The 27,535-nt window shown below is 43.8% G+C and overlaps 1 protein-coding gene across 3 annotated transcripts; it reads left to right on the forward strand.

The window, feature by feature from the left end:
* Dnaja3 (DnaJ heat shock protein family (Hsp40) member A3) lies at positions 1–27,286 on the forward strand. Of its 3 annotated transcripts, XM_074059937.1 has the most exons (12): positions 1–227; positions 5,687–5,820; positions 7,406–7,489; positions 10,493–10,693; positions 12,063–12,215; positions 14,128–14,275; positions 14,621–14,685; positions 16,044–16,172; positions 17,174–17,289; positions 17,853–17,950; positions 24,300–24,416; positions 25,299–27,286. In XM_074059937.1, the coding sequence occupies exons 1-11, from the start codon at positions 17–19 to the stop codon at positions 24,401–24,403; spliced, it is 1,443 nt and encodes a 480-aa protein (XP_073916038.1). In that variant the 5' UTR covers positions 1–16; the 3' UTR covers positions 24,404–24,416; positions 25,299–27,286. The 3 variants fall into 3 exon arrangements, with proteins under 3 accessions (XP_073916038.1, XP_073916039.1, XP_073916037.1); XM_074059938.1 differs by lacking the exon at positions 24,300–24,416; XM_074059936.1 differs by lacking the exons at positions 24,300–24,416; positions 25,299–27,286 and adding an exon at positions 19,313–19,495.
* The last annotated feature ends 249 nt before the right edge of the window (positions 27,287–27,535 follow it).

Here is a 27,535-nt window from a genome sequence, read left to right on the forward strand (position 1 = left end):
GTGTCCCCGGGCCAAGATGGCGGCGCGGTGTTCCACACGCTGGTTGCTGGTGGCTGTGGGAACCCCCCGGCTGCCGGCTTCAGCGGGGAGAGGGACCCGGCCTATCTGGGAGGGCGGGGTGGGGGCGTTACTGGGTCGCAAGCTGAGCGTCGCCGCCTTCTCGCTTTTCCTGGGCGCTCGCGGCCCCCGGGCGCTGCTGACATTGAGACCAGGTGTCAGCTACACAGGTGAGGGCAGGCTCCAGCGCCCGAGTGGCTGCTCCGGGGCCTAGAAAGAATTTGACTCGCCTCGCTCAGGCTACTGGGGTAACGGGATGACGGTGTCTTCCGACTCGGGTTAGGAATTGGCTGGGGTCATAGGCAAGCAGGAGGCAGAGAGGCCCAGGTGGCGACTCAGAAGCCGTCAAGGGGAAAGAGCTGCACGGAGCTCGGGGCAGGGAAACGACCCGAAGGCCGTGAACCTTCACCTCTGTCAACAGTTGTCAGCCGCTGCTCCCTTGCTCTATTCCTTCCCCATCGCTCCACTTTCTACGTGGAGTGGAATCGGGAAGAGGCAGTTACCATTTGGTGAGTGCAAGGTGCAAATCATCATCCCTATTTTTGTAAGTGGTAGAGCGGCTGCCTAGCAAGCGTGAGGCCCTGAATTCAAAACGCAGTATCGCCAAAACAAAAGGTAAACGGAGGCATTAACAGGAATTAATCCGATCAAGGCCAGAAAGTTGAATGAGTTGTCATTTCATAGCTCATGCCCTTTCTACCATATGATATAAGTTGAAAGGCATAGTTAATGGTCTTTTTAAAGAAATCCTTAAGTTAGAGTCTAAGATTTATTGAACACTTAGTGGTGTACCAGGTGTGGTTTATATTACATCACCTTTCCATGTGATAGGCACTGTTACCATTCCATTTTACAGAAAAACTGACTTAGATGTTAAACAACATGTAGAATGTCACAAAGCTAAAAAGTACTAGAACCTTGATTTGAAATCTTCTCCCTTCCTTATTGCTGGAGGTGATACCAAATTGATATGTATTAGTAGTGCTTCACCATGACTTCAGTTTTAGTGAGAAGGAAGAAGGGAAACATGAAACAACCTACTGTGTTTCTGAACTGTGCTAGTTTGTGTCTGCTAGAATTTCTGCAAAGTGTTTTTTAAGCTATCTGTAAATTTATAAAGAAGATTAATAACTAAGGAACCCTGGTGAGCTTATTTATACAAGATAATTCCTTATTGGGGTTCAATTTTGTAATGATTACATAATAGGTAGCCTTTAAATTACCAGTAATTTGTGATTACTTTGTGCAGCATAGGTGAACAGACTTGCCTCCACCAGATTGTGTAATTTGTGAATTGTTAAATCCCATTGAACCTGCTCCCCCTTTTTTTGTGGTACTGGGGCTGTTCAGGGCCTCTTGCTAGGCAGGTGCTCTACTGCTTGAGCCACTCTTCCAGCCCTTCTTCGTACTGGGAATTTCTGGGATAGGGTCTCTCAAACTGTTTGCCCATGGCAGACTTCGAAGCATGATCCTTCTGATCTCTGCCTCCTGAGTAGCTGGGATTACAGGCATGAGCTACCAGTGCCCGGCCCATTGAGCCCCTCTTAACTGTCAACATTCATTTGATGGCATTGAGGCGTGTCCTATGCCAGCTACCATTGTAGGCATTGAGGCTAGCAGAACAGGGATGGGGGGGCTTTGGTTAAGGGAACATGTTTTTAAATTCCATTACTGCCATCTGTATTCCTCTTGGATGGAGCAGTGGTCTGTTTAGGTTTCCTCGGGATTATTTGGATAGAGGTCAGGCTGGCCATTTTTAGGACTTGCTAATATTTTCTAATATCAGGATTGCATTAAATAGGATTTGCTGCATCTTTTTGTTCATATATTCCTTGAGTAACATTCCTTTAAGCTAATTTTAAAATTCCTTTAAGCTAATTTTTTTTTGTGGTACTATGATTTGAACTCAGGGCTTCACACTTGCAAAGCAGATGCTCTACCACTTGAGTCACACCTCCAGTCCATTTTGCTCTGGTTATTTTGGAGATGAGATCTCATGAACTATTTGCCTAGAATGGCCTTGAACCATGATCAGCCTAATCTCAGCCTCCCAAGTAGCTAGGATTACAGGCGTGAATCACCAGTGCCCAGCTCTTGTTTAGTTTTTTGAGACACAGTCTCACCATGATGTACTCCAGGCTAGCCTGGAACTCACTACATACCCAGGCTGACCTCAAACTTGAGATCCTCCTGCTTCAGCCTCCCAAGTTTTGGGATTACAGGCATGTGCTACCACTTATTAAACTAAATTTATTACATCTGTACAAGTATGTGAAGCAACTTTTGTTCCTCTACATTATGGGGATTGAACCCAGGCCCTTATGAATGCTAAGCTAATGCTTTACCATTAAGCTACACTCCCAGGCCCAGAGCATTTTTATACTAGTGTCTGGGTATGTAAGAGACACAGACTGAGATAAGCACCAAGTCCTAAGCCTTCTGTAAGACTAAGGCCCTTACTAAGAAACTGCAGTCAGCTATCCTTTTCTATAAGCCAGCCCATACCCTTCAAGTGGTTATGTTTTACATTAAGTGCCATTCACTTGTGAGAGTTAGTATCCTTCAAGGTGTGCTCTGCTGTCACATCTTATAGTCATCATCTCAGCTCCCAAATATGAGTCTAATCTTGTCTAAAATCTGATAGAACAAGCAGACATAAAAACAACACTTTAAATATGACTTTTTTTTCCCAAGTAGAAGTCAGTTACTTGACACTGGTTTGACCATCCTTCAGATGACTTGGATTCTAAAGGGGCTAAACATTTACTGGTCATAACTTGGATAAAAAAAAAAGTTGAACAAACTCTTCCTAATCATTGGTAATCATTGATACCTTTGGATGTCAGAAGTCATCATATTTGTTAAATGTGATTTGTCTTTGTTCATTCAGTTTTTCACATTATTGTCTGCCATTCTAAATCAAGTCAAAGTTCTCTGCTAACAAAGTTGAAGCCACAGTTTCCAGAGCCTTTGCCACCACTAGCCTCAGCCTTCTGGCATTGGAATGATCCAGGAGAAAAGGCTAGTGAGGGTAATCCCTCACTTCCCTGTAAAGAGGAGGTTGAGTACAGGATTTCTAAAAAACTAATTCTAATGTCTCCCCAAGTCTGACTGAAGAAACACATAATGGTCTAACCTCCACTACTTCCACAGTCTGCCTTTCCTATTGCAGATGTATTGGGTATGCCAAAAACATAGATTTGCTTCCTGTTTCTGATCTTATTTTTACCATTCCTACTATTTCCTTGCTTAACCCTTATCTTGTCCCCTTTGTGGATATGCTCAATTCCTCTTGCTGCCCCTTTGTGTTTTCATTAACTTTAAATACTCTCCCAGTCCTCCTTAAAAAGCTCACTTGATCATTGCTTCTTGGCCTTTTGGCTAAGATCAAGTATAGTTATTATTATCTGTTCTTATCAAAAGCTAACTTGAGGGCTAGGATGTAGCTTAGTGGTAGAGCGCTTGCCTATAATGTGTGAAGCCCTGGGTCCAATCCCTAGCACCGGAAGGAAACAAACAAACAAAAAAAATGAATTTGTAGCTGGGCATTGGTGACTCATGCCTGTAATCCTAGCTACTTGGGAGGCTGAGAGTGGGAGGAATGTGATTTGAGGTCAGCCCAGACAAATAGTTTGCAAGAGTCCATCTCCAAAATAACCAGAGAAAAATGTACTGGAGCTGTGGCTCAAGCAATAAAGCATCTGCTTTATAAGTGCAAAGCCCTGAGTTCAAACGAAATCCTACCAAGAAAAGGAAAAAAGGTAATTTTATCAGTTTCCTGTTAACACTTGGCAATGGCTCCCTCTTGGCTTTGGGGTAAGATCCAGTCTTGAGTAGCTATAAGGCCCTTCTGCTTATCCCTAGGCCTCATCACCTCTAACTACCCATCTACTACCACATACACTCACAGTCTCTAATTTAGTTATGTCAGAGTAGTCACAATTACTACGTGCACATGTTACTTACCATATTTACTTTCATCTGAACTTCTGCAAACTGAAGTTGTAATTTAGCTTCCTGACCAAATAAGGCACTTTGAAAGTCAAAGGGGACACCAGCAAATTACCAGAACCACAGGTGTAAATCTGAATGGATTCAAACCTTTCCTTAGCCTGGCCAGTTTCTATAACTTAACAGCAGTTGCCCTAGAAATCCTTTTCTCAACTTCTTTTTATATTAGACTTTGCCACTGAGGTACCACTGCCCCCAGCCCTTCCACAACAATTTTTTTTTTTTTTTTGAGACATAGGCACAGATTCTGTGTTTCCCACTCTGGTCTCAAACTCCTCGACTCAAGTGATTCACACACACACACACACACACACACACACAAACTCCTCGACTCAAGTGATTCTCACACACACACACACACACACACACACACACACACACACACACAAACTCCTCGACTCAAGTGATTCACACACACACACACACACACACACACACACACACACCCGCACTTCCTGCCTCAGCCTCCCAAATAGCTGGGACTAAGTTTGTGCCACTTACCAGGCACATAACCTGAATTCCTTAGGTTTAGTCATTGATTTACAGAAAGAGACAAGTGTCCCTCACCCCCAACAGGCTAGTTGCCAGTGTCTGGAGGCACTGGTGTTGGTCAGCAATGTGGGTTGGGGAGATTGCTACTGTTATCCACGGAGTGGAGACCTTCAGAATTTCTGATTCATGTCTGGGATGGAGTTGCAAAGTTTGCATTTTCAACAATGCTGGTCCAGGGACCACACTCTGAAAAGCACTGCAAAAGCAGATCCCCAAGGTTACATTACAGAAGAAGGATGTCAGGAATTGTTAAAGAGTGAAACAGAAGCATACGGAAATATGGAACTGTAAGAAGAGGAGCCAAATCCCTTTTTCATCATCCCCAGATGCAGCCCATCTGGGGTGTTTATTACTCCTTTAGTGGTGTACGAGATCACACCAGTAGTAGTATAAGCCAGCAGAATCAGCCACCCAGTAAGAACTCTGATACTGTGTTTCGTTAATTGAGCACAGTGGCTTTGGTTGCCTTTTTTTCGGTAGGACTGGCATTTGAATTTAGGGCTTCATGGTTTCCAAACAGGTATCTACCACTTGAGCCATACCTCCAGTCCATTTTGCTCTGCTTATTTTGGAGATGGAGGTCTCATGAACTATTTGCCCTGGCTGGTCTCAAACCACAATCCTCTAATTTCAGCCTCCCAAATAGGATTACAGGTGTGAGCCACCAGTGCCCAGGGACTCTGGCCACTTCTGTTTTGTTTTTGTTTTTTTTGTGGTACTGGGGTTTGAACTTAGGGCCTACACCTTGAGCCACTTTACCAGCTCTTTGTTGTGAAGGGTTTTTTGAGATAGGGTCTCGCATGATCTATTTGCCTGGGCTGGCTTTGAACTGTGATCCTCCTGATCTCTGCCTCCTGAGCAGCTAGGATTACAGACATGAGCCACTAGTGCCTGGCACCTTTGGCACTTTTGAAGTACACTGAGTTTAGTCTCCAGTGAGCTTAGAGGGAAATAGACCCTATATCTGTGGCCCATTTGTTCCTTCGCTGGTATATCCTAGCTGGTCATTTACTCAAAATTTCCTTTGGTTGAGCACATTCCCAGAGTGATTTTCTTTTTTTTTCAGGAGCAAAAAGTTACCCTTTTGTTTGTACTGCTTCTTTCCACACGAGCACGTCTTTGGCCAAGGAAGATTATTACCAGATATTAGGAGTGCCCCGAAGTGCCAGCCAGAAAGAAATCAAGAAAGCCTATTACCAGGTGTGTATTGGATTTGGTGACAAGACTGTAGAAGGAATGCTGTTGATCTTGTCTGGTTCTGATTGGTACAAAGTTTCACCATACAGATGGGTCACTTGCAGTTGATAGATAGACTTTGCTGGACGCATTCTTCAGTGCATGATGCTAAAGCAGTTAATGCTTTAGAAAACAGAAAAGTCCAAACCAGAGAATTTAAAAAGGCCTTTTTCCAGGAGCTGGGTGGACAGCTCAGTAGTAGAGTGTATGCTTAGCATGCACAAGGCCTTGGGTTCAATCCTTAGCACCAAAACAAATCAATAAATAATGTTTTGTTTCCAGAGCTGATTTCATATGTAAATTTATTCTGTACCCTCTGTATTAAAAGACATGCTGGTCCAAGTTTTAAGTAATCATTCTTTGCATTCAGGTGAAAGTTTATGGACTTAGGAACTATTTCCTTTCTTAACCCAGAAAATGTGAAATTCCTGACATTGTGTCCCAGAATGTGTTAGGGCTAATTAAAGTGGTATTTGAAATGTCTAGACCAGTGAAACCTAGATCTATTCAGATTTTGAATCTGAATTCCTTCGCTTTGTTCAGAATTCATAAGTAAAAACCATTCCTCCTTCCTGTTCATCCACATCCCTCCTGTAGCAGTGTTACCAATTTACTATATATTTCCCCAAATAATTTGTATAGTAGATAAATGTGGTTATTTCTCTCCCCTTTTTATATAAATTTAGTATACCAGATACACTATTTTGCACTTTGCTTTCACAAAGTTACCCAAGTTCCAAAGAGATAGTTACTGATAGGTGCTGGTTGTACATGCCTGCAATCTAGCTACTCAGGAGGCAGAGATAAAGCAGGAGGATTGTGGTTCAAAACCAGCTGGGGCAAATAGTTCATGAAACCCTATCTCAAAATACCCAACATAAAACAGGGCTGGTGGAGTGGCTCAAGCAGTAGAGCACCTGCCTAGCTAGTGTGAGGCCCTGGGTTCAAAGCCTAGTGCCACCAAAAAACTTAATTTCTTCAAATGTGACATATGTACAAATTTTTCAACCACAACAGATCTCTAACAAACATAGTTCTAGTTTTGTGGGGCGGGGGGGTGGGGAAGAGCTTTCAACTCAGGGCCTCACACTTGCTAGTCAGGCATTCTACCACTTGACCCATTCCTCTAGCCTTTTTTCCTGTTGGGTATTTTTGAGTTAGGGTTTCTCAAATTACTTGTCCTGCTGGCTTCAAATCCTGCCCCGCTGTGTGGTTGGGATTACAGGCATGAGCCACTAGCACCCAGCTTATTTTAAAAGTTTAAAATTTATAAATCTTGTTTTAAGAATTGCTCTTTGTTACTGAGTCTTAAAGACAGACAAATGTTATAAAGAAAACATAACTGCAAGCCAGGCATGGTGGTACATGCCTGTAATCCAGCACTTGGGAGGCCAGCACAGGAGGATCATGAATTTAAGGCCAGCCTGGGTTACAGAGTAAGACCTGTATTAAGAGAAAAAGGAAAAAGAAAGCATGGTTGTGACTGGTATTTAGATTCTGTTTTAGTAACCATCCTATGTCTTTAACAATTTACTATTTTTTCCCTTAGCTTGCCAAGAAATATCACCCTGACACAAATAAGGATGATCCCAAAGCCAAGGAGAAGTTCTCCCAGCTGGCAGAAGCCTATGAGGTAATGTGATTGATGTGTACGTGGTCACTGCTGTTGAGCTGTGTGTGAATCAGCATTTGCTCCACTGAGCAGGATGGCTTGGCATGTCATATGGTCCAGTGTGAAGGTCATGTCCTTACACCAAATCACCTTGGTTTAAAAAAAAAGAAAAAAAATCTAAGGTCTATTGGAATCTCAAAAATGGTAAGGCTCCATTTTTCTCTTTTAATTAAGTTCCCCAGATAGTTCATTGTAGCTGGATTTGAGAACTCCCCATTGGATTAATTAATTCAACCCTTATTTTGTGACTTCCCTGTTTAAAGCATTGCTACCTTACGGTTGGTGGCTGTTATAAAAGTAGAAGACCATCATTGCCTTGGAAAACTTAAAATGTAATCAGAGCACAAAGCATACCTCTGTAGCCAAATGCTCCATCCCTGAGCTATACCCCCGCTCTTTGTGTGTGTGTGTGTGTGTGTGTGTGTGTGTGTGTGTGTGTGTGTGTGTGTGTGGTACTGGGGCTTGAACTCAGGGCCTTCACCTTGAGCCACTCCATGAGCCCAATTTTTTGTGGTAGGGTTTTTCAAGGTAGGGTCTTGTGAACTATTTGCCCACGCTGACTTCAAAATGTGATCTGATCTCTGCCTCCTGAGTAGCTAGGATCGAAGAAATGAGCCACCAGCACCTGGCTAAAAGAGTACTTATAACTGTTTGAAGTACTTATTGAAAAAATGGTTTTTTTTCCTAATCAGTTATTTTTAATAGTATTAAGTTCTCTAGAGAAGCAGACCCAATATAATATATATACGTAAAAGGGAATTTAGATTGGCTCATACAATAGCAGATAAATAGACCCACAGTGGTGGCCTGCAGGCTGGAGAGCTAGGGAAACTGGTAGCTGCTCAGTCTAAGAAACTGGAAGGTCCACTTCAGAATATGAGGCCAATGACATACCCCAGTGTGAGACCAAATGCCTAAAACCCTCCTCTTTTTTTTTTCATTTTTCTTTTATTATTCATATGTGCATACAAGGCTTGGTTCATTTCTCCCCTCTGCCTCCACCCCCTCCCTTACCACCCACTCTGCCTCCTCCCTCTCCCCCCCCCCCCAATACCCAGCAGAAACTATTTTGCCCTTATTTCTGGTTTTGTTGTAGAGAGAGTATAAGCAATAATAGGAAGGAACAAGGGTTTTTGCTGGTTGAGATAAGGATAGCTATACAGGACATTGACTCACATTGATTTCCTGTGCGTGGGTGTTACCTTCTAGGTTAATTCTTTTTGATCTAACCTTTTCTCTAGTACCTGGTCCCCTTTTCCTATTGGCCTCAGTTGCTTTAAGGTATCTGCTTTAGTTTCTCTGCATTAAGGGCAACAAATGCTAGCTAGTTTTTTAGGTGTCTTACCTATCCTCACCCCTCCCTTGTGTGCTCTCGCTTTTATCATGTGCTCATAGTATCCCCTTGTTGTGTTTGCCCTTGATCTAATGTCCACATATGAGGGAGAACATACGATTTTTGGTCTTTTGGGCCAGGCTAATCTCACTCAGAATGATGTTCTCCAACTCCATCCATTTACCAGCGAATGATAACATTTCGTTCTTCTTCATGGCTGCATAGAATTCCATTGTGTATAGATACCACATTTTCTTAATCCATTCGTCAGTGGTGGGGCATCTTGGCTGTTTCCATAACTTGGCTATTGTGAATAGTGCCGCAATAAACATGGATGTGCAGGTGCCTCTGGAGTAACCTGTGTCACAGTCTTTTGGGTATATCCCCAAGAGTGGTATTACTGGATCAAATGGTAGATCCATGTCTAGCTTTTTAAGTAGCCTCCAAATTTTTTTCCAGAGTGGTTGTACTAGTCTACATTCCCACCAACAGTGTGAGAGGGTTCCTTTTTCCCAGCATCCTCGCCAACACCTGTTGTTGGTGGTGTTGCTGATGATGGCTGTTCTAACGGGGGTGAGGTGGAATGTTAGCGTGGTTTTAATTTGCATTTCCTTTATTGCTAGAGATGGTGAGCATTTTTTCATGTGTTTTCTGGCCATTTGAATTTCTTCTTTTGAGAAAGTTCTGTTTTGTTCACTTGCCCATTTCTTTATTGGTTCATTAGTTTTGGGAGAATTTAGTTTTTTAAGTTCCCTATATATTCTGGTTATCAGTCCTTTGTCTGATGTATAGTTGGCAAATATTTTCTCCCACTCTGTGGGTGTTCTGTTCAGTTTAGAGACCATTTCTTTTGATGAACAGAAGCTTTTTAGCTTTATGAGGTCCCATTTATCTATGCTATCTCTTAGTTGCTGTGCTGCTGGGGTTTCATTGAGAAACTTCTTACCTATACCTACTAACTCCAGAGTATTTCCTACTCTTTCCTGTATCAACTTAAGAGTTTGTGGTCTGATATTAAGATCCTTGATCCATTTTGAGTTAATCTTGGTATAGGGTGATATACATGGATCTAGTTTCAGTTTTTTGCAGATGGCTAACCAGTTTTCCCAGCAGTAAAACCCTCCTCTTGAAGAACCTGAACGCTGTCCATGGGTGGCAGCAGCAGAAAAACACTGCTGGGGGGGTTGTGAACCATTTTGAGCTAGCTGCTTCTGCTTTAGATCCCACAGGGCCGTAGCCTGTTGGGTGCTGTCACTCATGCATGGAGAGGGCAGTCCCAGCTCACTCGGACCTACATGCCAGTCTTCTTTGGAAACCCTCGCAAATACACTCAGACATGTGCTGGGGATCAACTCAGTGCCTTGCACATGACTGGCAAGCACTTTGCCACTGAGCTATGCCCCCATTTCTGCTTTACCAATTTTCTAGACATCCCTCAATCCAATTAAGTTGATAATCAAAATTAACCATCACATAATGAAAGACATGTTTGGTTGTCTAACTTTTATATTTTCATCATGAAAATATTTTTCATTATGAAACGTGACTGCCCTGCTTGGTGTGAACTTTGTCAGTGTATCTGGACCTCAGAAGACACAGAAATGCCTAATTGTTCTCTTTCTTCATTGCAGGTATTGAGTGATGAAGTGAAGAGGAAGCAATATGATGCCTATGGCTCTGCTGGCTTTGATCCTGGGGCCAGCAGCTCTGGGCAGAGCTACTGGAGAGGAGGCCCCTCTGTTGACCCTGAGGAGCTATTTAGGAAGATCTTTGGGGAGTTCTCATCATCTTCCTTTGGCGATTTCCAGAGTGTGTTTGATCAGCCTCAGGAAGTAAGTTCCTTAGTTTGAAGAATCATTTAAATTTTAGACTAAGTGTGATACAGAGTTTTACCAGTTTCTGTTTCTCAGAAAGCATAGCAGCCCAAATGGGATGATCTGGAAGCAGCCATTTGGCAGAAAATATGTCCAACACTTGAAAAATTCTATAGTTAAAAAAAAAAAAAGAAAGAAATTCTATAGGTAATATTGAAAAATTCTACAGGTAATATCCATTTTGACTATATTCTTAATAGTCAGCACTTAACCCAGTGGCACCAAAGGCCCTCAGAGGCCATAATTCAGGTGAGTATTTATCTAGAGCCTGTCATATTATTCTAGGACAGTTCAGCCTATTATGGAGATGCTGCCAAGCCTCTCTTCTGTCTTTGTCTTTTTTTTTTTTTTTTTTTGGTGGTGCTAGGGTTTTACTCAGGGCCTTTCACTTGCTATGCAGGTGCTCTCCCACTTGAACCAAATCCCATGTATGTGTCTTTAAGGAGACTGAAATTGAGGAGGGTGGAGAGACGTTTTATGATCAGAGATATGATTATGGATCACTCAAATTTTTTGCAAGTGATGTGTTAGTTAGCTTTCTGTTACTTTAAAAAAAGATCTGAGATAACTTAAAAAGATGAAACGTTCATTTTGACTAATGATTTCAGAGGTTTCAATTTATGGTCTGTTGATCCCATTGTTTTTGGGCCTGTGGCAGTGCAGCAAATCACAGTGTGTGGTAGAGCAAAGTTGCTTACCTTATTGTAGGTATGAAGCAAAAAAGACAGAAAGAGACTGGCAACCTACAATTCGCTTTGAGGATATATTTCCAGTGATCTAAAACCTCCTACTAAACCCCATCTCTTAAAGGTTACATCACCTCTTAATAGCACCAAGTTGATGACCAAGCCTTTTACACATAGGCCTGTGGGAAACATCCCAGATCCAAACTATAGCAAGTGCCATACAGGTATTATCCATGAACATTTCATCTTGTTGAAAAGTAAACTTTCAGGGTTGGCATGGTAGTGTACTTGGGAAGTACACTAATCCTGGACTTGGAAGCAGAAGTAGGATGGTGGTGTGTTCAAGGATAGCCTGTGTATAATGAGACCCTGTCTCAAAAACAAACAAAAAAGTTAAAGGAAAGAAAGAAAAGTAAATTTGCATTTAAATAAAGATATAGTTCATTTGTTAAAAATTCTGAGGAACAGGGTAGGATCAGCTGAGTCCCAGCAAACCATTTTTACCAGGTAGACTGTACATAAGTACAGTAGTTAAAGAGTATCGACCAGTGCTGGCCATTGTCCTCCTGACCTTCTAAAAAGGAGCATCACTGTGGCCATTGTAAAGCAAAGGATGACCAGTCATGCTTTGGTTTCTTTAGTACATCATGGAGTTAACATTCAACCAAGCTGCCAAGGGCGTCAATAAGGAGTTCACTGTGAACATCATGGATACCTGTGAACGCTGTGATGGCAAGGGGAATGAGCCTGGCACCAAGGTGCAACACTGTCACTACTGTGGTGGCTCCGGCATGGTAAGGGTGTCTCCCCACCCCAGCCTTCCTACCTACCCGCCTGTCCTGCTACCACTATTCTTTTTTTCCTGTATTCCAGTGGATATTTTTTTAAGTGCTCCTAGGTTTTGAGGGTTTGTAGCTAGGTGGACTGTTTAACCTAGAACTTTTATGCTTTTCCAGTAGCATTTTGTCCTGGTCAACAGTACAGATGGAGGAAGGAAACTATTCTGTCTTCTCAAAAAAAGCACTTTGGGATATTGAGGGAATTTGAAAATCGGGAAAGACTCAGATTTTGCTTGACGTCTAATCAGTTTTTGATAACTTTTATATAATGCAAACTTACAGAATAGTGCAAAGAAAAGAATGAAGAACTAAGTCCCTCATTCCTTTTACTAATATTCACCCATTTTAAGCATTTTGTCCCATTTGCTTTGTCATGTATGGTGTGTACCTCCTCTTCTCCATTTGTGTGTCTGTGTATCACCCCTCCCCCACTGGAGGGCAAGTTGCAGGCATTATAGCACTTGATGCCTAAATATTTAAGTGTAGTATCTTAGTGTGCATTTTCTAAGAACACAAACATTCTTTTATGTAACCACAGTACAGTCTTTAAAACTAGGAAATTTGATGTTTTTAAAGTACCACTATGTTTTCAGTTGTTCCCTGTGTCTTATTTTTCTCTGGTACAAGACTCAATCTTAGCCAGGCTTACCTGTAATCCTAGCTACTCAGGAGGCAGAGATCAGGAGGATCATCGTTTGAAGCTAGCTTGGGCAAATAATTTGAGCCTATTTTGAAAATATCCAAGACGGAGTGGCTGAAGTGGTAAAGCGCCTGCCTAGCCTAGCAAGTGTGAGTTAAAAAAAAAATAAGGAGTTGGTTCTGCTGGAATACAACTCAGTTGGAGGAGTGTATGCTTATCGTGCATGAGGTTCTGGCTTCAGTCTCTAGCATGAAAACAAAAACAGTTGGTTACTGTGGGAGTCAGAGCGAGGGGGAAGTTAATAACATTTTCTTTATACTTCTGTGTTCTTTGATCTGCCACATCAAGCCTATATCTGATAACTTCTCACCCTTGACAAAGAAAAACCCAAAGAAGTTAAAGACATAACCAGTTTTCATACACTAAGTGAGGGTTAATGGGGGTGGCCCCGAACCATAAGGATTTGCTATCTCTGGGAAGGACTGGGAGGTGAGGGAGCTCCTAAAGGATGGGAGTAGTGAAGCTTAGATGTGAGGACTAAGGGAAAAGATGTTCTGGAGCATGGGTAGGAGGGCATATGTGTGCTCTGTGCACTGTCAGTTTAAATGCAGTACCTGTGCATTTGACCCCACAGTTAGTCTCTGATTGGCCTTCCTGTTCACTTCTGTTTTCAGCAGAACAGTCCCCACCAAGGACCCGTCCCAGCCCCTTTGAACCACAGATGCATTCAGTGCCCTTGTCCCCTTGCTTGGGAGGGACAGAATTAGGAGCCTTGTGAATTGAGCCAGGAGGATCAGGCTAGGGCACCAGTGCCTTCCTAGATTTGCAGGCTCAGCCATCAGCCTGGCAGTTCTTGGATCTGGAGAAGGGGAATTACATCCATTGTCATTTTCTTCTTTATTTTCCTGTGTTTTCCCAACTATCTCCTTATAACTAGAGTGGGAATAATTGTTTTAAATGTATTGCTCAGCTCCTGAGGTTTTCAGGTACTTGAATAGACAAGCCCACCTCATTTTTTAGCTCATATCAGCAGCTTGGTGAGCTGGAGTTCAGAAATCTGTGTTCTAAAAATTCAGATTAGCAGTATGAGGCCCTATATCTGTTTTCTTAGTCAGTGCATTTTAGGGCACATGTACACAAAAGACAAGCCTTTAATGAAACATTTTTTCTCACGCATTTTTCTCCTGCATACTTAATACTTACCATTTTTCTTCTCATTTTTATCAGGAGACCATCAATACGGGTCCTTTTGTGATGCGCTCCACATGTCGGAGATGTGGTGGCCGAGGCTCCATCATAACAAATCCTTGTGTGATCTGCAGAGGAGCAGGACAAGCCAAGCAGAAGAAACGAGTAGTGATCCCCGTGCCTGCAGGTGGGCCTCGGGCCCCGTGCTCAGGAGAAGGCCAGGACCATGGCGTCCTGTGTGGTCTGCATGTTGGCAGAAGCTCAGGTTGAGGCCCAGGAGACCCAGTTTATAGAAGGAACTAGAATCTCCTGGAATCTTTTTTTTTCAGCAGTTACTTCTAAAATATACCCGCTCTGCTCCTGCCCATCCGTGGTTTCCTCTCTTTTGTCCCCTTTGTCTTTATTTGATGAGGGCCAGCATTAACAAGGAACAGGAGTGAACAAGAAAGCCTCTGTCTTGTTCTGTGGATGTTGGGAAGAAAGTTCTGTGGGAGGTCCACCATAACTGCTCTCTTTGGAACTTTTATTCTAGGAGTTGAGGATGGCCAGACTGTGAGGATGCCTGTGGGAAAAAAAGAAATTTTCATCACATTCAGGGTAGGTGTTTGCTGCACAGATTGTGTTGTCCTTACTGTCTTGGAGTGGCTGAGGCTGCTCATTGGCACGAGGCAGGGGCTTCACAGTATACGTGTTGCTGTTTCTAGGGAAGAAGGGCCGCTTTGGTGTAGATGTTAATTATTTGTTGCTGTTGAGATTTTGTGCCTGGTATGAAGAGAATAAAGCTTCCTTGAGATGTTTACCAGTTAGAAACACAGGATACAAAAATACAAAAGAACTCTTCTTAATGTTACTATTCATTTATCAAATTGTTTATAGGAACAAGTTCTAATGGTATAGTATTTATTTATTTATTTTGCAGTAGTGGGGTTTGAACTCAGGACCTACACTTTGAGCCACTCCACCAGCCCTTTTTTTGTGATGGGTTTTTTTTAAGATAGGGTCTCGATAACTATTTTGCCCTAGCCGGCTTCAAACCACAATCCTCCTGATGTCTGTCTCCTGAGTAGCTAGGATTACAGGCATGAGTCACTGGCACCCAGTTGTTTTCTTTTCTTTTTATTTTATGGTGCCAAGGATTGAACCCAGGGCCTCTGCTTGCTAGGCAAGTGCTCTATTACTAAGCCACATCCCCAGCTCTACACTGCAGTTTTACATGCTATTAAATACATAGGAAAGCTGTGGTTTCTTTAGGTAAATGGAAACAGTAAAGAAAGTAATGTCTTTTACCACCAGTTACAGTACTAAATGTGACTTGAGACAAATCCACAAAAGTGGCCCTGTAGCAGGTGGCAGGCATAGGTATGGTTTTGACAACCCTGTTCACAATATGAAGACAATAACAACAACCTACTGTCTTTGAGTAAGAGACAACACCACTGTGTTGCAGAGTACTGCTGAGCCATCAGAAGGAAAGAACCAGAGCCATACATGTGAGCACAGATACCTTGTCACCAATGATGGGGAGAAAAGCAAGTCCTGAGAGGCTTTAGAGCACAGGGGACTTCCTACATAGAGTTGTCCAGCAAGTGAGGTGGATTGTGGTGGTTAGGGGTATGGAAATACACAACAAAAGTAATAAAGTAAGATTTTTTTGAAAAGATGTTCAAAAGCCAACTTATGTCTTCATTTCCCTTCACAATTGAATGGTGTGACGAAGGCTGAGAAGTCTAGATGTTGTTCCACTACAGTATGTAAACCTAGAGGTCATGCCCTCAGAGCTGTAGGGTGCAGTCTCACATTGGTGAAGTGGCGGTCTTGCTTTCAGTCTATGTTTTAGGCATAGAAGGGGTTAAAGTGTGTCAGTCCTCATGATCAGGCCAGGCGAGACATATGGCTGATATCTGGCCTCAGGCAGGACTTACCTAGCATCACACTAACCTTGTGTTTGGCCTTAGGTTCAGAAAAGCCCTGTGTTCCGGAGGGACGGTGCAGACATCCACTCCGAGCTATTTATTTCCATAGCTCAGGCTATCCTTGGGGGGACAGCAAGAGCCCAGGGCCTGTACGAGACAATCAATGTGACGGTAAGAGAGTGTGAGGACATCTTTGCCATCCTGGTATTTCATTGCTCTTTGTTGAATGGGAAATAGAATTTGTTAGTGTCTAGCTTGTTGGGGATTCTGAGGGAAGAGGTCTGGAGGTGGGGCGGGGCTAGTAGTTTTAAGTTGTTCCTTGGGTGAATAGCTTCCCAGTGCCTACCTGCACCTCTCACCCCTGCCTCAGACCCCCATCACTGTTTGCATGTACCTTGGGGCCTTCTCCAGCCTCTGGATGTGGGGACTTTGGGGTGACCTCCAGCTATAGAGACATGGTGCTGTGTGCATGCTCCTGCCTTCACCCAGAGGCTGTCTCTCCTCCATAGTTCATGGCATCCAGCTCCAGAGCAAACTCAGCCTGGGACTATGTCAGTTTTCTTTGCTCCCAGGTCTTACGCTTTACCCCTCACTTCTGCTTCCTGAATTCATGACTCCAGACAACTCTTACCCAAGTCCTAGTTGCAGGCTCTGGCCCAGGCAGATCCCAACTCAGTCATAGTTCACATGGTTGCTGGCAGGCTTGAGCCACACGCCCAAATATAAGTCCTGTTTTTTGAGGATCCCTTGCAAGGTCTTTTTTTTTTTTTTTTTTTTGTGGCACTGAGGTTTAAAATCAAGGTTTCATGCTTGCTAGGCAGGTGTTCTACTGCTTGAACCATGCTCCTTAGCCCTTCTTGCTTTTTGCTCTGGTTATTTGGAAGATAGGATCTCACTTTTTGCCCAGGCCCACCTGGACTGTGATCCTCCTATTTTGCGCTTCCCATTGTTGCTGGGATGACAAGCACACGCCATAATGCTTCAGCTTTTTTTAAGATGCCGTCTTGCGACTTTTTTTTTTTTTTTTGGCTGGGACTGACCTGGAACCTCATCAGCTTCCCAAGTAGTTAAGATTACAGGTACGAGCCATGGGCACCCAGCTTTAGGATAATCTCTATGTAGTGAAATGGGCAGTGGGAACCAGGGAACACACTGCTTTCTTTTCTCTATAGATCCCCCCTGGGATTCAAACAGACCAGAAGATTCGCTTGAGTGGGAAAGGCATTCCCAGGATTAACAGCTACGGCTACGGTGACCACTACATTCACATCAAGATCAGAGTTCCAAAGTAAGTGCCCACATGGGCCTTGGCCAAGCCTGCCAGACCCTGTATACTCTGGTCCACTGAGCAGGCTCTAGTCCAGTAGTTCATGGGCCCTGTGAGCTCTTGGCAGGTCCCTTCTCCTTAGGTCAGATGTGGCTAGCCTATGTTTCCCATCTGTGAAGTGGACATGACAGAGATCAGCGTCAATGAATGGAGGGAGAATGCTCAGCTAGTATGATGTTGCTCTGGGCAGAATGCTGTGGGCACCCAGGGCAGGTTGGCTTCTCGTGAGGCTAGTTTCCAGCACTTGTCCTTTTCATGAGATTAATTAGTTTCTCACTTGCTGCTTTGTACACGTGCTCGTGTGTCCTCCCCATCTCCCTCCCCTCCCCCAACTGTATCAAACACAGCCATGGTGACAATTGTTAAACATCTTGGGGTATTTCAGGAGCTTTGAGGGTGTGGCCCTCAGGTTCTCACCACTGGCTCCAGATGTGTCCCTGCTTGGGTTGGGAACTTAGCTGCATGTGTGTCCTTCAGATAGCTACCTGGGGAAGCGCTGAGCCAGAACTGTGCTTGGTCCATAGGAGGCTGACCAGCCGGCAACAGAGCCTGATTCTGAGTTACGCTGAGGATGAAACTGACGTGGAGGGTACGGTGAATGGTGTCACACAAACAAGCACTGGTAAGAGGTTTGGACATGACATGGCGGTATGAGGGGCCTCTGGGTCTTTTGGAGGGTGGACAATTTGGAGCATGTTTGAGTTTCCAGTCAGGTCTTCATGAAGCCCCTAAAAACCACTGTTGATAGGGGGAACTGTGGGCAGGAACAGCTGAAGTGGAGCCTCAGCCTCCAGTGAAAGCGTCTGTCCCTTTCTCTGCATGTGCTTCTGCCCTGACAGTTCTGTATCTCAAAGTGGGTGTTCTGAGTTCTAGCCTTGGTTCTGCCACTTGCCTTGTGACTTCAGGCACTTCCCTCCATGAGAGCTCCCTGTAACTGTAAGAAAGAGATGAATTGGATGGGTTTGTGTGTTCCCAACCCTAAATGCTTTCCCAGAATTCCAGAGTAAACAATAGTACCCATAGTGTAAAAACTGTATTGGAGGACTCTGACTGCCTTCTGTGTGCTGGGATTACAGGTGCATACCACTATGCCTGGCCTCAGTTGTTTAAAATCCTCTCTGATAGCTTAAGTTGAGAGTTATTGTCACCTTATGAGCATGCTTGGAACCATTGTTAATGTTTGTGGTTCTTTGTCCCAGTGGCCAGCTCCCTCACTCAACCAGGATTTATTGGGAGCCTCCTGTGTGCCAGACACCTTGTCAGCTCATCGTTTTTTGGTGTTTTTTTTTTTTTTTCTTCCCAGTACTGGGGTTTGAACTTGGGTTTTGTACTGTTGCACTTACTAGGCAGGCTCTCTACTGCTTGAACCATGCCCCCATCTCTTTTTGCTTTGGTTATTTTTGAGGTAGGATCTCACATTTATGCCCAGGCCAGTCTGGACCAAGATCCTCCTATTTACATTTCTTCTGTAGTTGGGGTGGCAGGTGTGTGTGCCACCATGCCCAGGCAGCTCTTCCTTTTGAAATTCTTTTTTTGCTTTTCTTTGCTATACTAGAGTTTAAACTTGAGTCTTGAGCTTGCTGAGCAGGCCCTGTACCACCACTTGGCCATTTCCCTACCTCTGTTTTTTCTTTTTTGATGGAAGTGGAGTTTGAACTCAGGGCCTTGCACTTGCAAAACAGGTACTCTACCAATTGAGCCCTGCCTCCAATACATTTTTGCTTTGGTTATTTTGGAGAGGGGGGTCTCGTGAATTATTTGCCTGGGCTGGCCTTGAACCACAGTGCTCCTAATTGCAGCCTCTCATGTAGCTAGAATTACAGGCATGAGCCACTGATGCCTGGCTAGCCCTGAAATTTATTTATTTATTTATTTTGGTGGTACTGGGATTTGAACTCATAGCCTCATGCTTGCTATACAGACACTCTACCATTTGAGCCACTCCACCAGCCCCTAAAATTCTTTTTTCTATTTCTTTTTGCAGTACTGGGGCTTGAACTCAGGGCCTACACTTTGAGCCACTCCACCAGCCCTATTTTTGTGAAGCGAACTATTTGCCCAGGCTGGCTTCGAACTTCAATCTTCCTGACTCTGCCTTCTGAGTAGCTAGGATTATAGGCGTGAGCCACCAGCACCTGGCTTCCCTGAAATTCTTTTTTTTTTTTCTTTTTTTTTTGGCTTTTTTTTTTTTCTTTTCCCTGAAATTCTTAATGACATAATTAATGATTATAGTTTAACCTTATTATATGCATTGGGTGATTCTCTGAAAAGTTGCTTATAATGTGAAAGGGGCATACCAAATTATACTTCCTACTCACTTCTGTCATTTTCACAATTACATTTCAGTGGGAAATTTGGCTTTCAGACATAATTTTATAAATGGCACTTAAGAATCTAAAGAGTTGGCTTTGAAGAATATGCAGTCTGCTACCTGGGTGTGGGTAAGCCTCTGTGCAGGCTATAAGAAAGTTACTTTTGCAATCCATGTAAAAATACTACACTGCATATAATTCCCATTTCCAGGCAGGATTTTTTTTTTTTTTTACCTTTTTTTTTCCATACTGAGTTTTGAACACCTTGAGCCATTCCACCAGCCCTTTTTTGTGATGGGTTTTTTTGAGATAGGGTCTCACGAACTATTTGCCCAGGCTGGCTTCCAACTGTGATCCTCCTGATCTCTGCCTCATAAGTAGCTAGGATTACAGGCATGAGCCACCAGTACCTGGCTTAGGTTTTATTTTTTTAAGTAGACCCTGAGTCTCCTTTATCTGAAGCATTCATCAGTTTTGCTAGAAGCAGTTTGCATTCGCTTAGCAGTGGTTCATGGAGGTAAAGATCTACTCTGTGTGTATGTATATATACTAGGGATCAACCATCTAAGCAAGAACCCTACTACTAAGCCACATCTCTATTCGTCATGTCACTTTTTTTTTTTTTTTTTTTTTTTTTTTGTGTGACTGGGGTTTGAATTTAGGGCTTTGTACTTACAAAGCAGGAGCTCTATCACTTGAGTTACATTTCCAGTCCAATTTTGTCTGGTTATTGTTAGAGATGGGGTCTCTTGAACTTCTTTACTGGGCTGGCCTTGAACCTCAGTCCTCTTGATCTCAGCCTCCCAAGTAGCTAGGATTACAGGTATGAGCCACCGGTGCCTGGCCTCATGTCACTTTTCAATAGCTTTCTAGGGGTGGGAATGTTGCTCAGTGGTAGAACATTTGCCTACTGTGCATGAAGCCCTTTTTGATTCCCAGCACTGTGCCTTCTAAGTACATGTGAGTTAGAGCATCATTAGCAACTGGTAAAAGCTGCTTGCAGGTACAGATGGATTCCTGAGTGTCTTTGAAGATGTGCTTTCATCACAGGAAAAGTGTATATGGAAGGCAATTGTAATATATACAGTATTTATAACTAAAGCCTAAACAAACAACCTAAAGCTTTTGTTTTAGTCTTGGTGGTGGCATTGAACCCAGGGTCTTCTGCACTGTAAGATGTGCTCTGTATACCCCCAACTTAAAGTTAGTGTTTTTGATTTTGTATTTTTATGGGGGGTGGTACTGGGGTTTGAACTCAGGGTTTCACATTTGTGAAGCAGGTGCTCTACCCTTGATCCATGCCACTAGCCTGTTTTTGTTTTTTTTTTAAGTTATTTATTTATTTATTGGCCTCACACTTGCCACTCCACCAGTCCTTTAAGTTATTTTTCAGATAAGGTCTCATGCTTTTACCCAAACTGGCTTCAGATAGCAGTCTTCCTACTTCCACCTCAGTGGAGCTGGAATTATAGGTCTGTACCACCACACCTGACTTGTTTTTGAGATAGTGTCTGACTAACTTTTTGCCCCAACTGGCCTTGAGCCAAATAGCTGGGATTATAGGTGTGTTTTTGCTGGGTTTAGTATCTCTTATTTATTTTTGTTTCCTAATGCAGCTGCTGAAAACCTTAGTAGCCAGCCTTAGTTATTTTCTTAGCCTGTGAGCAATAAAGACCATATAGGGTACTTGGGGGACTATTACCCCCCTCAGGTGTCACTGGTACATCTTCTGGCAAAAGACAGGGATTTGGGACAGTTTGCAGTTACTCGGTGACTTTTTGATTTAGGCTGAACAAGCATTGACAAAAGCTTCACCTGCAGATGAGTGTTTGACCTTTCCTCTGACAGTAGGAGCTATGTGTTATTGGAGAAAAACAGGGTCCTAAACACTGATGTAGATTCCTGAAATAGGTGTCATATTTGTTTTTTCTTCCCCTGATCACCTCATATGCAGCCATCCAACAGCTCTGATGTTGAAGCTCTGACCACAGTAAATTAGAACATAACCTCTTTGTGTCCCTGGTGCTTCACCCAGTGCCTGGCACAAGGCTGGCTCACAGTAACATCAGCTTAGTTTATTTGAATCTGTTTTCCTCACCAGAGGCTAGGAAGTGCTCTGAAGAATCCCTTATTCAGTAGGCCTTACATGGTCTTTTGGAAGGAGTTCTGGACCTTTAGCTTGTCCCCTGACTACGATTGGCTGAGCAGCTTCCCTCCTGGCTGTGCTTACTCTCTGAAGTAACAGAGCTTGGAAGCTCTGATGGTGCCCTGGAGCAGTTCCTGTTTATTCTGAAATCCATACAGTGTGCTCGAGCCTTATTTAAAGAAGCTTTGGGGCTGGGCACCAGTGGCTAATACCTGCAGTCCCAGCTACTCAGGAGGCAGAGATCAGGAGAATAGCAGTTCGAAGCCAGCCCAGGCAAATAGTTCAACAGATCCTATCTAAAAAACCCAACACAAAAAGGGCTGGCAGAGTGGCTCAAGTGGTAGAGCACTTGCTTTACAAGTGTGAGACTCTGAGTTCAAAACTTCAATTCTGTCTCCACCCCCTGCCAGGAAAAAACAAAAACAAAAACAGGAGCTTTGGAAGGCAGGTGCCCACATTGTGTGCCCAGGACATTCTACAAGAACTTCCTTCCTCTATCCAGCTGGTCCTCAGAAAGCAGGGTCTGAGAGAAAGTGGTATACTTACTGACCTGGTTATTTGTGCACAGGGCTTATAGCTGGTCACTGGTGTTTGGATCAGAATTTCAAAGTCAGTTCTTGGGGTCCTTTCAGGCCCCGCCATAAAACCCTGTTCCTATATGAGTCCACACTCCTTCAGCCACTATTTAAAATATAGACAGTTGAGACTGTTATTCTGGGGGTGGGAAATTTCTGGGTGCATATCTGGGGGTTTTTTTGTTTGGCAGTGCTAGGATTTGATTTCAGGGCCTTGCTCTTGCTTTACCACTTGAGCCTCACCTCCAGCTCTTTTTGCTTTAGTTTATTTTTCAGGTAGGGTCTCAAGCTTTTTGCCTGGGACCAGCTCTGTACAGCCATACTCCTACTTCTGCCAGCTTCATAGCTAGGATTATAGGTGTACATCATGGCACAAGCCACTATGTGCTATTTGTGTGATGATAATAGCAGAGTTAGAGGAAGAGGGAACAGCAGTTGCTGAGTGTTTTTGTGCTCTACCTAGAGGTTGGATTCTGATGCCAGATGTTTCATGTCCCAGTTCTGTCATCATTTGCTCTGAAGCCTTAGGCAAATTACCTCTCTGAACCTCAGTTTCATCACCCACAAATTGGGAACAATAGTAGTGCTACTTTATAGGATTTCTGTGCAATTAAATTTGATCATGGGGGTAAAGCTTACAGCACAGTGCTGGGCACGTTAGAAACCCATTAGTGATAATTTGTAATGCGACACTCCCACACACACACCAAATATTGCCCTGTCTTTACCAAAGACATAACAAAATACAATACTCTTGCTTGGGGGGAAGAGGGGGATAAAGGAGAAAGATGGAGGGGGTGAATCTAGTTAAGATACATTGTAATTTATGTAAATGTCACAACATATCCCCTATACAACTATAATACGTTAATAGAAGACAAAAGTATAATTACTAAAAATCAATCAATCAATCAATCAAACAAACAAATCCCAAAACTCTTGCCTTTCCTATTTTAGGAGGCCCACGGGTGATGAGAAACCTATGGTTTGTGGATTTGTTGTTAGGAGATTCCTTTTTGTTACTTAAGTCTTTACATAAGAAAAGAGGTTGCAAGAACTATAGGAGGGCACCCCAGCGTCTTAACCTCGAGGTAGAAAAGCACTGCTCATGAATGTTTTATGCAGCAGAGTTCCTTAGGTAGCTAGCTTGGGCCCTACCAAGCTAGGCTGTGCACAGTTAGCACAGCTAGCGTGGCTGTGCTTTACCTGGAGCAGTTAGGTTGGACACCAGATTCAGGGACATTGTAATATCATACACAGACATACACACACACACACACACACACACTCACACACATATGCTGACATGATAGATAAGACCAGTTGCACACAGCAGAGGATCCCACGCAGTAGTGACTCCATGCATATGCAGTGTGGAATGTGGTAGTGAACCTGGAAGTAGAATTTTTTTGTTGGAGTGCACTATGATGGTTAAGATCCTGAGCTTTGGAGTCAGGCTGCTTGGGTTGAACTAAGTTCTACCTTCTGCTGGTTGGCTCTAGGACCTTGGGGAAAACACCTAACCTCTCTGTCTATGTTGTGTTTTACCACATCTGTAAAATTTACCTGTAATGCTATCCTAAGGATTGGATCCGCTAATGTGTATAAGTCATGTGGCTTGGCCTGGAAGGCATCTGGCTCTTGGCTTCATTTTTTAATTTTGTTCAGATTTGAGATAGCTGATCACTGTGTTTCTTATCTCCTTACTGTGGCCATGATTCAAAGAGCCCTAGGGCTCTGTGGGCCCATTTGCCTCAGTGTGACAAGTGAGGCAGCACTTGCCAGCTTAGGAGTACCTCATTTTCTTCCTAGGGTAGCACTTGGTTGCTCCTTGAATGCTAATCTCTGGATAGCCAGATGTGGCAAGGTGGGGGCCTGGGATATGCCACATGGAGGTGTGTGCCCTTGACCCCAGTTCTTTCTGCTGTTTGTGCCCAGGTGGCAGGACCATGGATAGCTCCACAGGAAGCAAGGCTAGGCCTGAGGCTGGGGAGGACAAGGAGGGATTCCTTTCCAAACTTAAGAAAATGTTTACTTCCTGATATCCCAGCTGAGGTAGGAGAACCTGAAAGGTTTCTTCCCTTTGTTTCCGTCTGTGAACTAATCCTTTATTCTCTCACTTTAACCAACATTGAACCCCACTGTACCCCATGCCATGAGTTGGGAGAGGTGCCAATCAAAGGCATGAATCTTTTATCCTCTCAGTTGAAAGAAGCAGAGTGTGAGGCAGTCAGCCAGCACAGGGCCAACTACACCACAGTGGCCAGCCTCTTGGGTTTTAACTCTGTTCAAACTCCTTCCTAAAGAGATTATATTTTGGGGGCTGCCTCTCAACCCTCCTTATGCCAGTTCCCAATCCCACAGTATTGGGACCAGCTTGCCCATAGTTACAAAGGGCAAATTATGGCAGAGCCAGGCCTAGAACTCAGATCTCCTCCCCCTCCTGCCTATCCTGCCTGGGCAATGTGGTGCTATACAAACCTGGGGGCTACCATGAGGGTAGTTCTTGTGCACCATGGGGATAGTGTTTTTGCACTATGGTATCTTGTGATGAACTGTTGTATGTGCATGTCCCTGGTGCTGGGACTCTTAACCTTCATTCATTCATCTTAGCCACTCTCCAGAGATTAATGGAAGCTTTCCCACCGGGATGTGGGGCGGGGGGAGGGGGGGGTTGGGAAGTTTTCTTGTGTTATTTTTTTTTGATCTTGGTACTGGGGTTTGAACTTGGGGTTTCATGCTTACTAGGCAGGTGCTCTACCACTTGAGCCATGCCTCCAACATCCACCTTCCTTTGTTTTTGTTTGTTGGTTGATTGATTGGTTTGAATTTAGGGCCATGCACTGGCTAGGCAGGTACTCTACCTCTTGATCCACGCCACAACCCTGGGATATGTTTTGCTAGGATGAAACATAATCATCTTTCTCCTTGGCTCAGGAAAACGATCCACTGGAAACTAGGCCAGGAGCAGCAGCCCTTCCTTGTGGCCAGGACCTCAAGACAGGAGAATCTCAGAGCAGCAGCACTGAACCTCTGCCTATAGAGGCCTCTGACTGCTTGACAACAGCAAAACCATATGATGACACCTGTACATGGAGAAAGGTCACGGTGGACAGCTGTGGGCAGTCAAATGTAGCACCCAAATGTGGGTGGAAGTTTTCTGTCCACAGGTAGATGACTTGCCTATTCTGACTCAGGCAGGGTAAGACACTTGGACTCTCCTTGCAGTGCTAAACTCTAATTTGGAATCAAATATGGTGGACATCTTAGTTAAAGAATTAAAGACCATGCTTACAGCTTAAAAATGAAGCCTTAAGCTGCACCAAGTTGTGAAGTGATTAATGTTCCTCACAGTAAAACTCCAGAGACTCCAGAATAAGTCCTTCCTGACAGATGATCTTTAGGAGCCAGAAGCTACAAACCCCTCCAGCATCATCCTCCCCCCAGCAGGCTCTGTTAAGGCCTCAGTTGCTCCTCTTGTGTTTTTAGTTCCTCAAGGTACCAAACAGCTGGAAAGTGAGTGCTGGGGCCTGCGGAAGCATACCTGAAGGGTAGACAGTCCTTCTTATCCCACCTGAGATGGCTACTTGTCTGTCTGCTGAGTTCTGCTGTAGCAGCCTGGTGTGGCAGGGACTTCTACTCTTCTGTTGAGCTATTGCCACCATAGCCAGGCCAGGCAGACTTCAGCTGGTAGGGGTCCTAGAGCTGCTTCAATTGAGGGCTTTGTTCTCCCCACTTACACTGTTGACATCTATTTTCCAAAGTGTGTTTAGATTGCTCATTGCTAAGAATCATTGTCTTTTCCTGTGTTAATGTTTGTTTAAGTGAGGAAAGCACAGTGTAAGCTGGTAAAGGCTCCTCACTGTGCACCAGAGCAAATGGCCTATCCCCAGCCTCTGCTGATAGCATGTTGCAATGTCCATGTGTTTCAGGGTCCTTGAGCTAGCATAAGACAGGTTAATGAAGAATATTTCTTAGTAGTTCCTTTTTGTTTTCCTTTTCAATTTACAAAAGTAAAGCATTTATTAATGTCTGACTTAAGAATGTAAAATGATTCTGTATCAATGTAAATAAGATTATCTACTGCAAAAGATATTTAAAACCTTAATTGTGGTCATTTCTTTTTTGAAAAAATTCAAAAGTTCACCTTCTGCAGGTAGCTCTGCAGAGGGTGGCTGGAGAGTCAGCTGCCTTTACCCTCAAGGTCATGCCTACTCCCCCACCCCCTAGCTTGCTGAATCCAGGGCACTGACCCACACTGCATGCTCAGAGCAGGCAGGCAGTAAATATTTTATTGAACAAAACATTGGGGGAGTATTCCAAGTTTGCAGAATGTCACTGTTGAGCCTTTTTTATCCATCAGCTCTTTCCCAATCTTTTCTCCACCCAGTCCAGTGAACACTCTCTCACCTCTCCCTGCTCAGTCCAGAACACCAGGCAGGGTATGTGTAAGCCAGGCATCAGAGCTCTGCTTGGAGCCCAGACTAGTTAAGCTAAAATTTTAATGTAAAAAATGCAAAGACTCTGAAAATAATTCAGGAAGAAAAAAATATCAATAGAGGGCATAGTATGTGTAGATCCTAGTGAGCCCATGCTCATCTTATAGCAGGGAGGAGGATCAAAAGAAAACAGACGAGGCCTGAGTTCTGATAAAGTAGCAGGGAGGTAGGGATGGAAAACCAGGGAGATAAAACCTGAGGAATCTGAATGTGGAGAGGGTCACATAACACTTGGGAGGGGGAAAGTTACATAACACTAGGGTAAAGTAGCCTATAGAATTGAATATAACCATATATGGATTAGATCTTGCTTTTTGCTTCTGTAACCTGCTTGCAAGGTGAGACCCCTTCGTTCTCAGGGCTCAGTCTTTGGATACGAGTCTGCTGGGTCTGTGCCAGCACAATAAAATGTTGCTTCCTGCTAAACTGCCTCAGTGTCCCATATCTGAGGTAGATATTCCTGCAACAATCTCTTAGCACAGGCTCCCAAAGAAAGTCAGAGGTTCAGAGCATTTGCTCTCATCAGCATGCTGTCTTGACAGTGAGCACCCTGCTCTGGGAATGGCCACTAAACAGTGGGACTGAAACAGTGGAGCTGGACAGTCTCTTGGGAAAGAATAGGTCTCTTCCTGGAGAAGCCAACCAAGTGTCATTCCTGTCCTGTCCTTGGAAAGC

Source organism: Castor canadensis, chromosome 17 (genome assembly GCF_047511655.1).
Source record: "Castor canadensis chromosome 17, mCasCan1.hap1v2, whole genome shotgun sequence".
In the NCBI taxonomy this organism is placed as follows: Eukaryota; Metazoa; Chordata; class Mammalia; order Rodentia; family Castoridae; genus Castor; species Castor canadensis.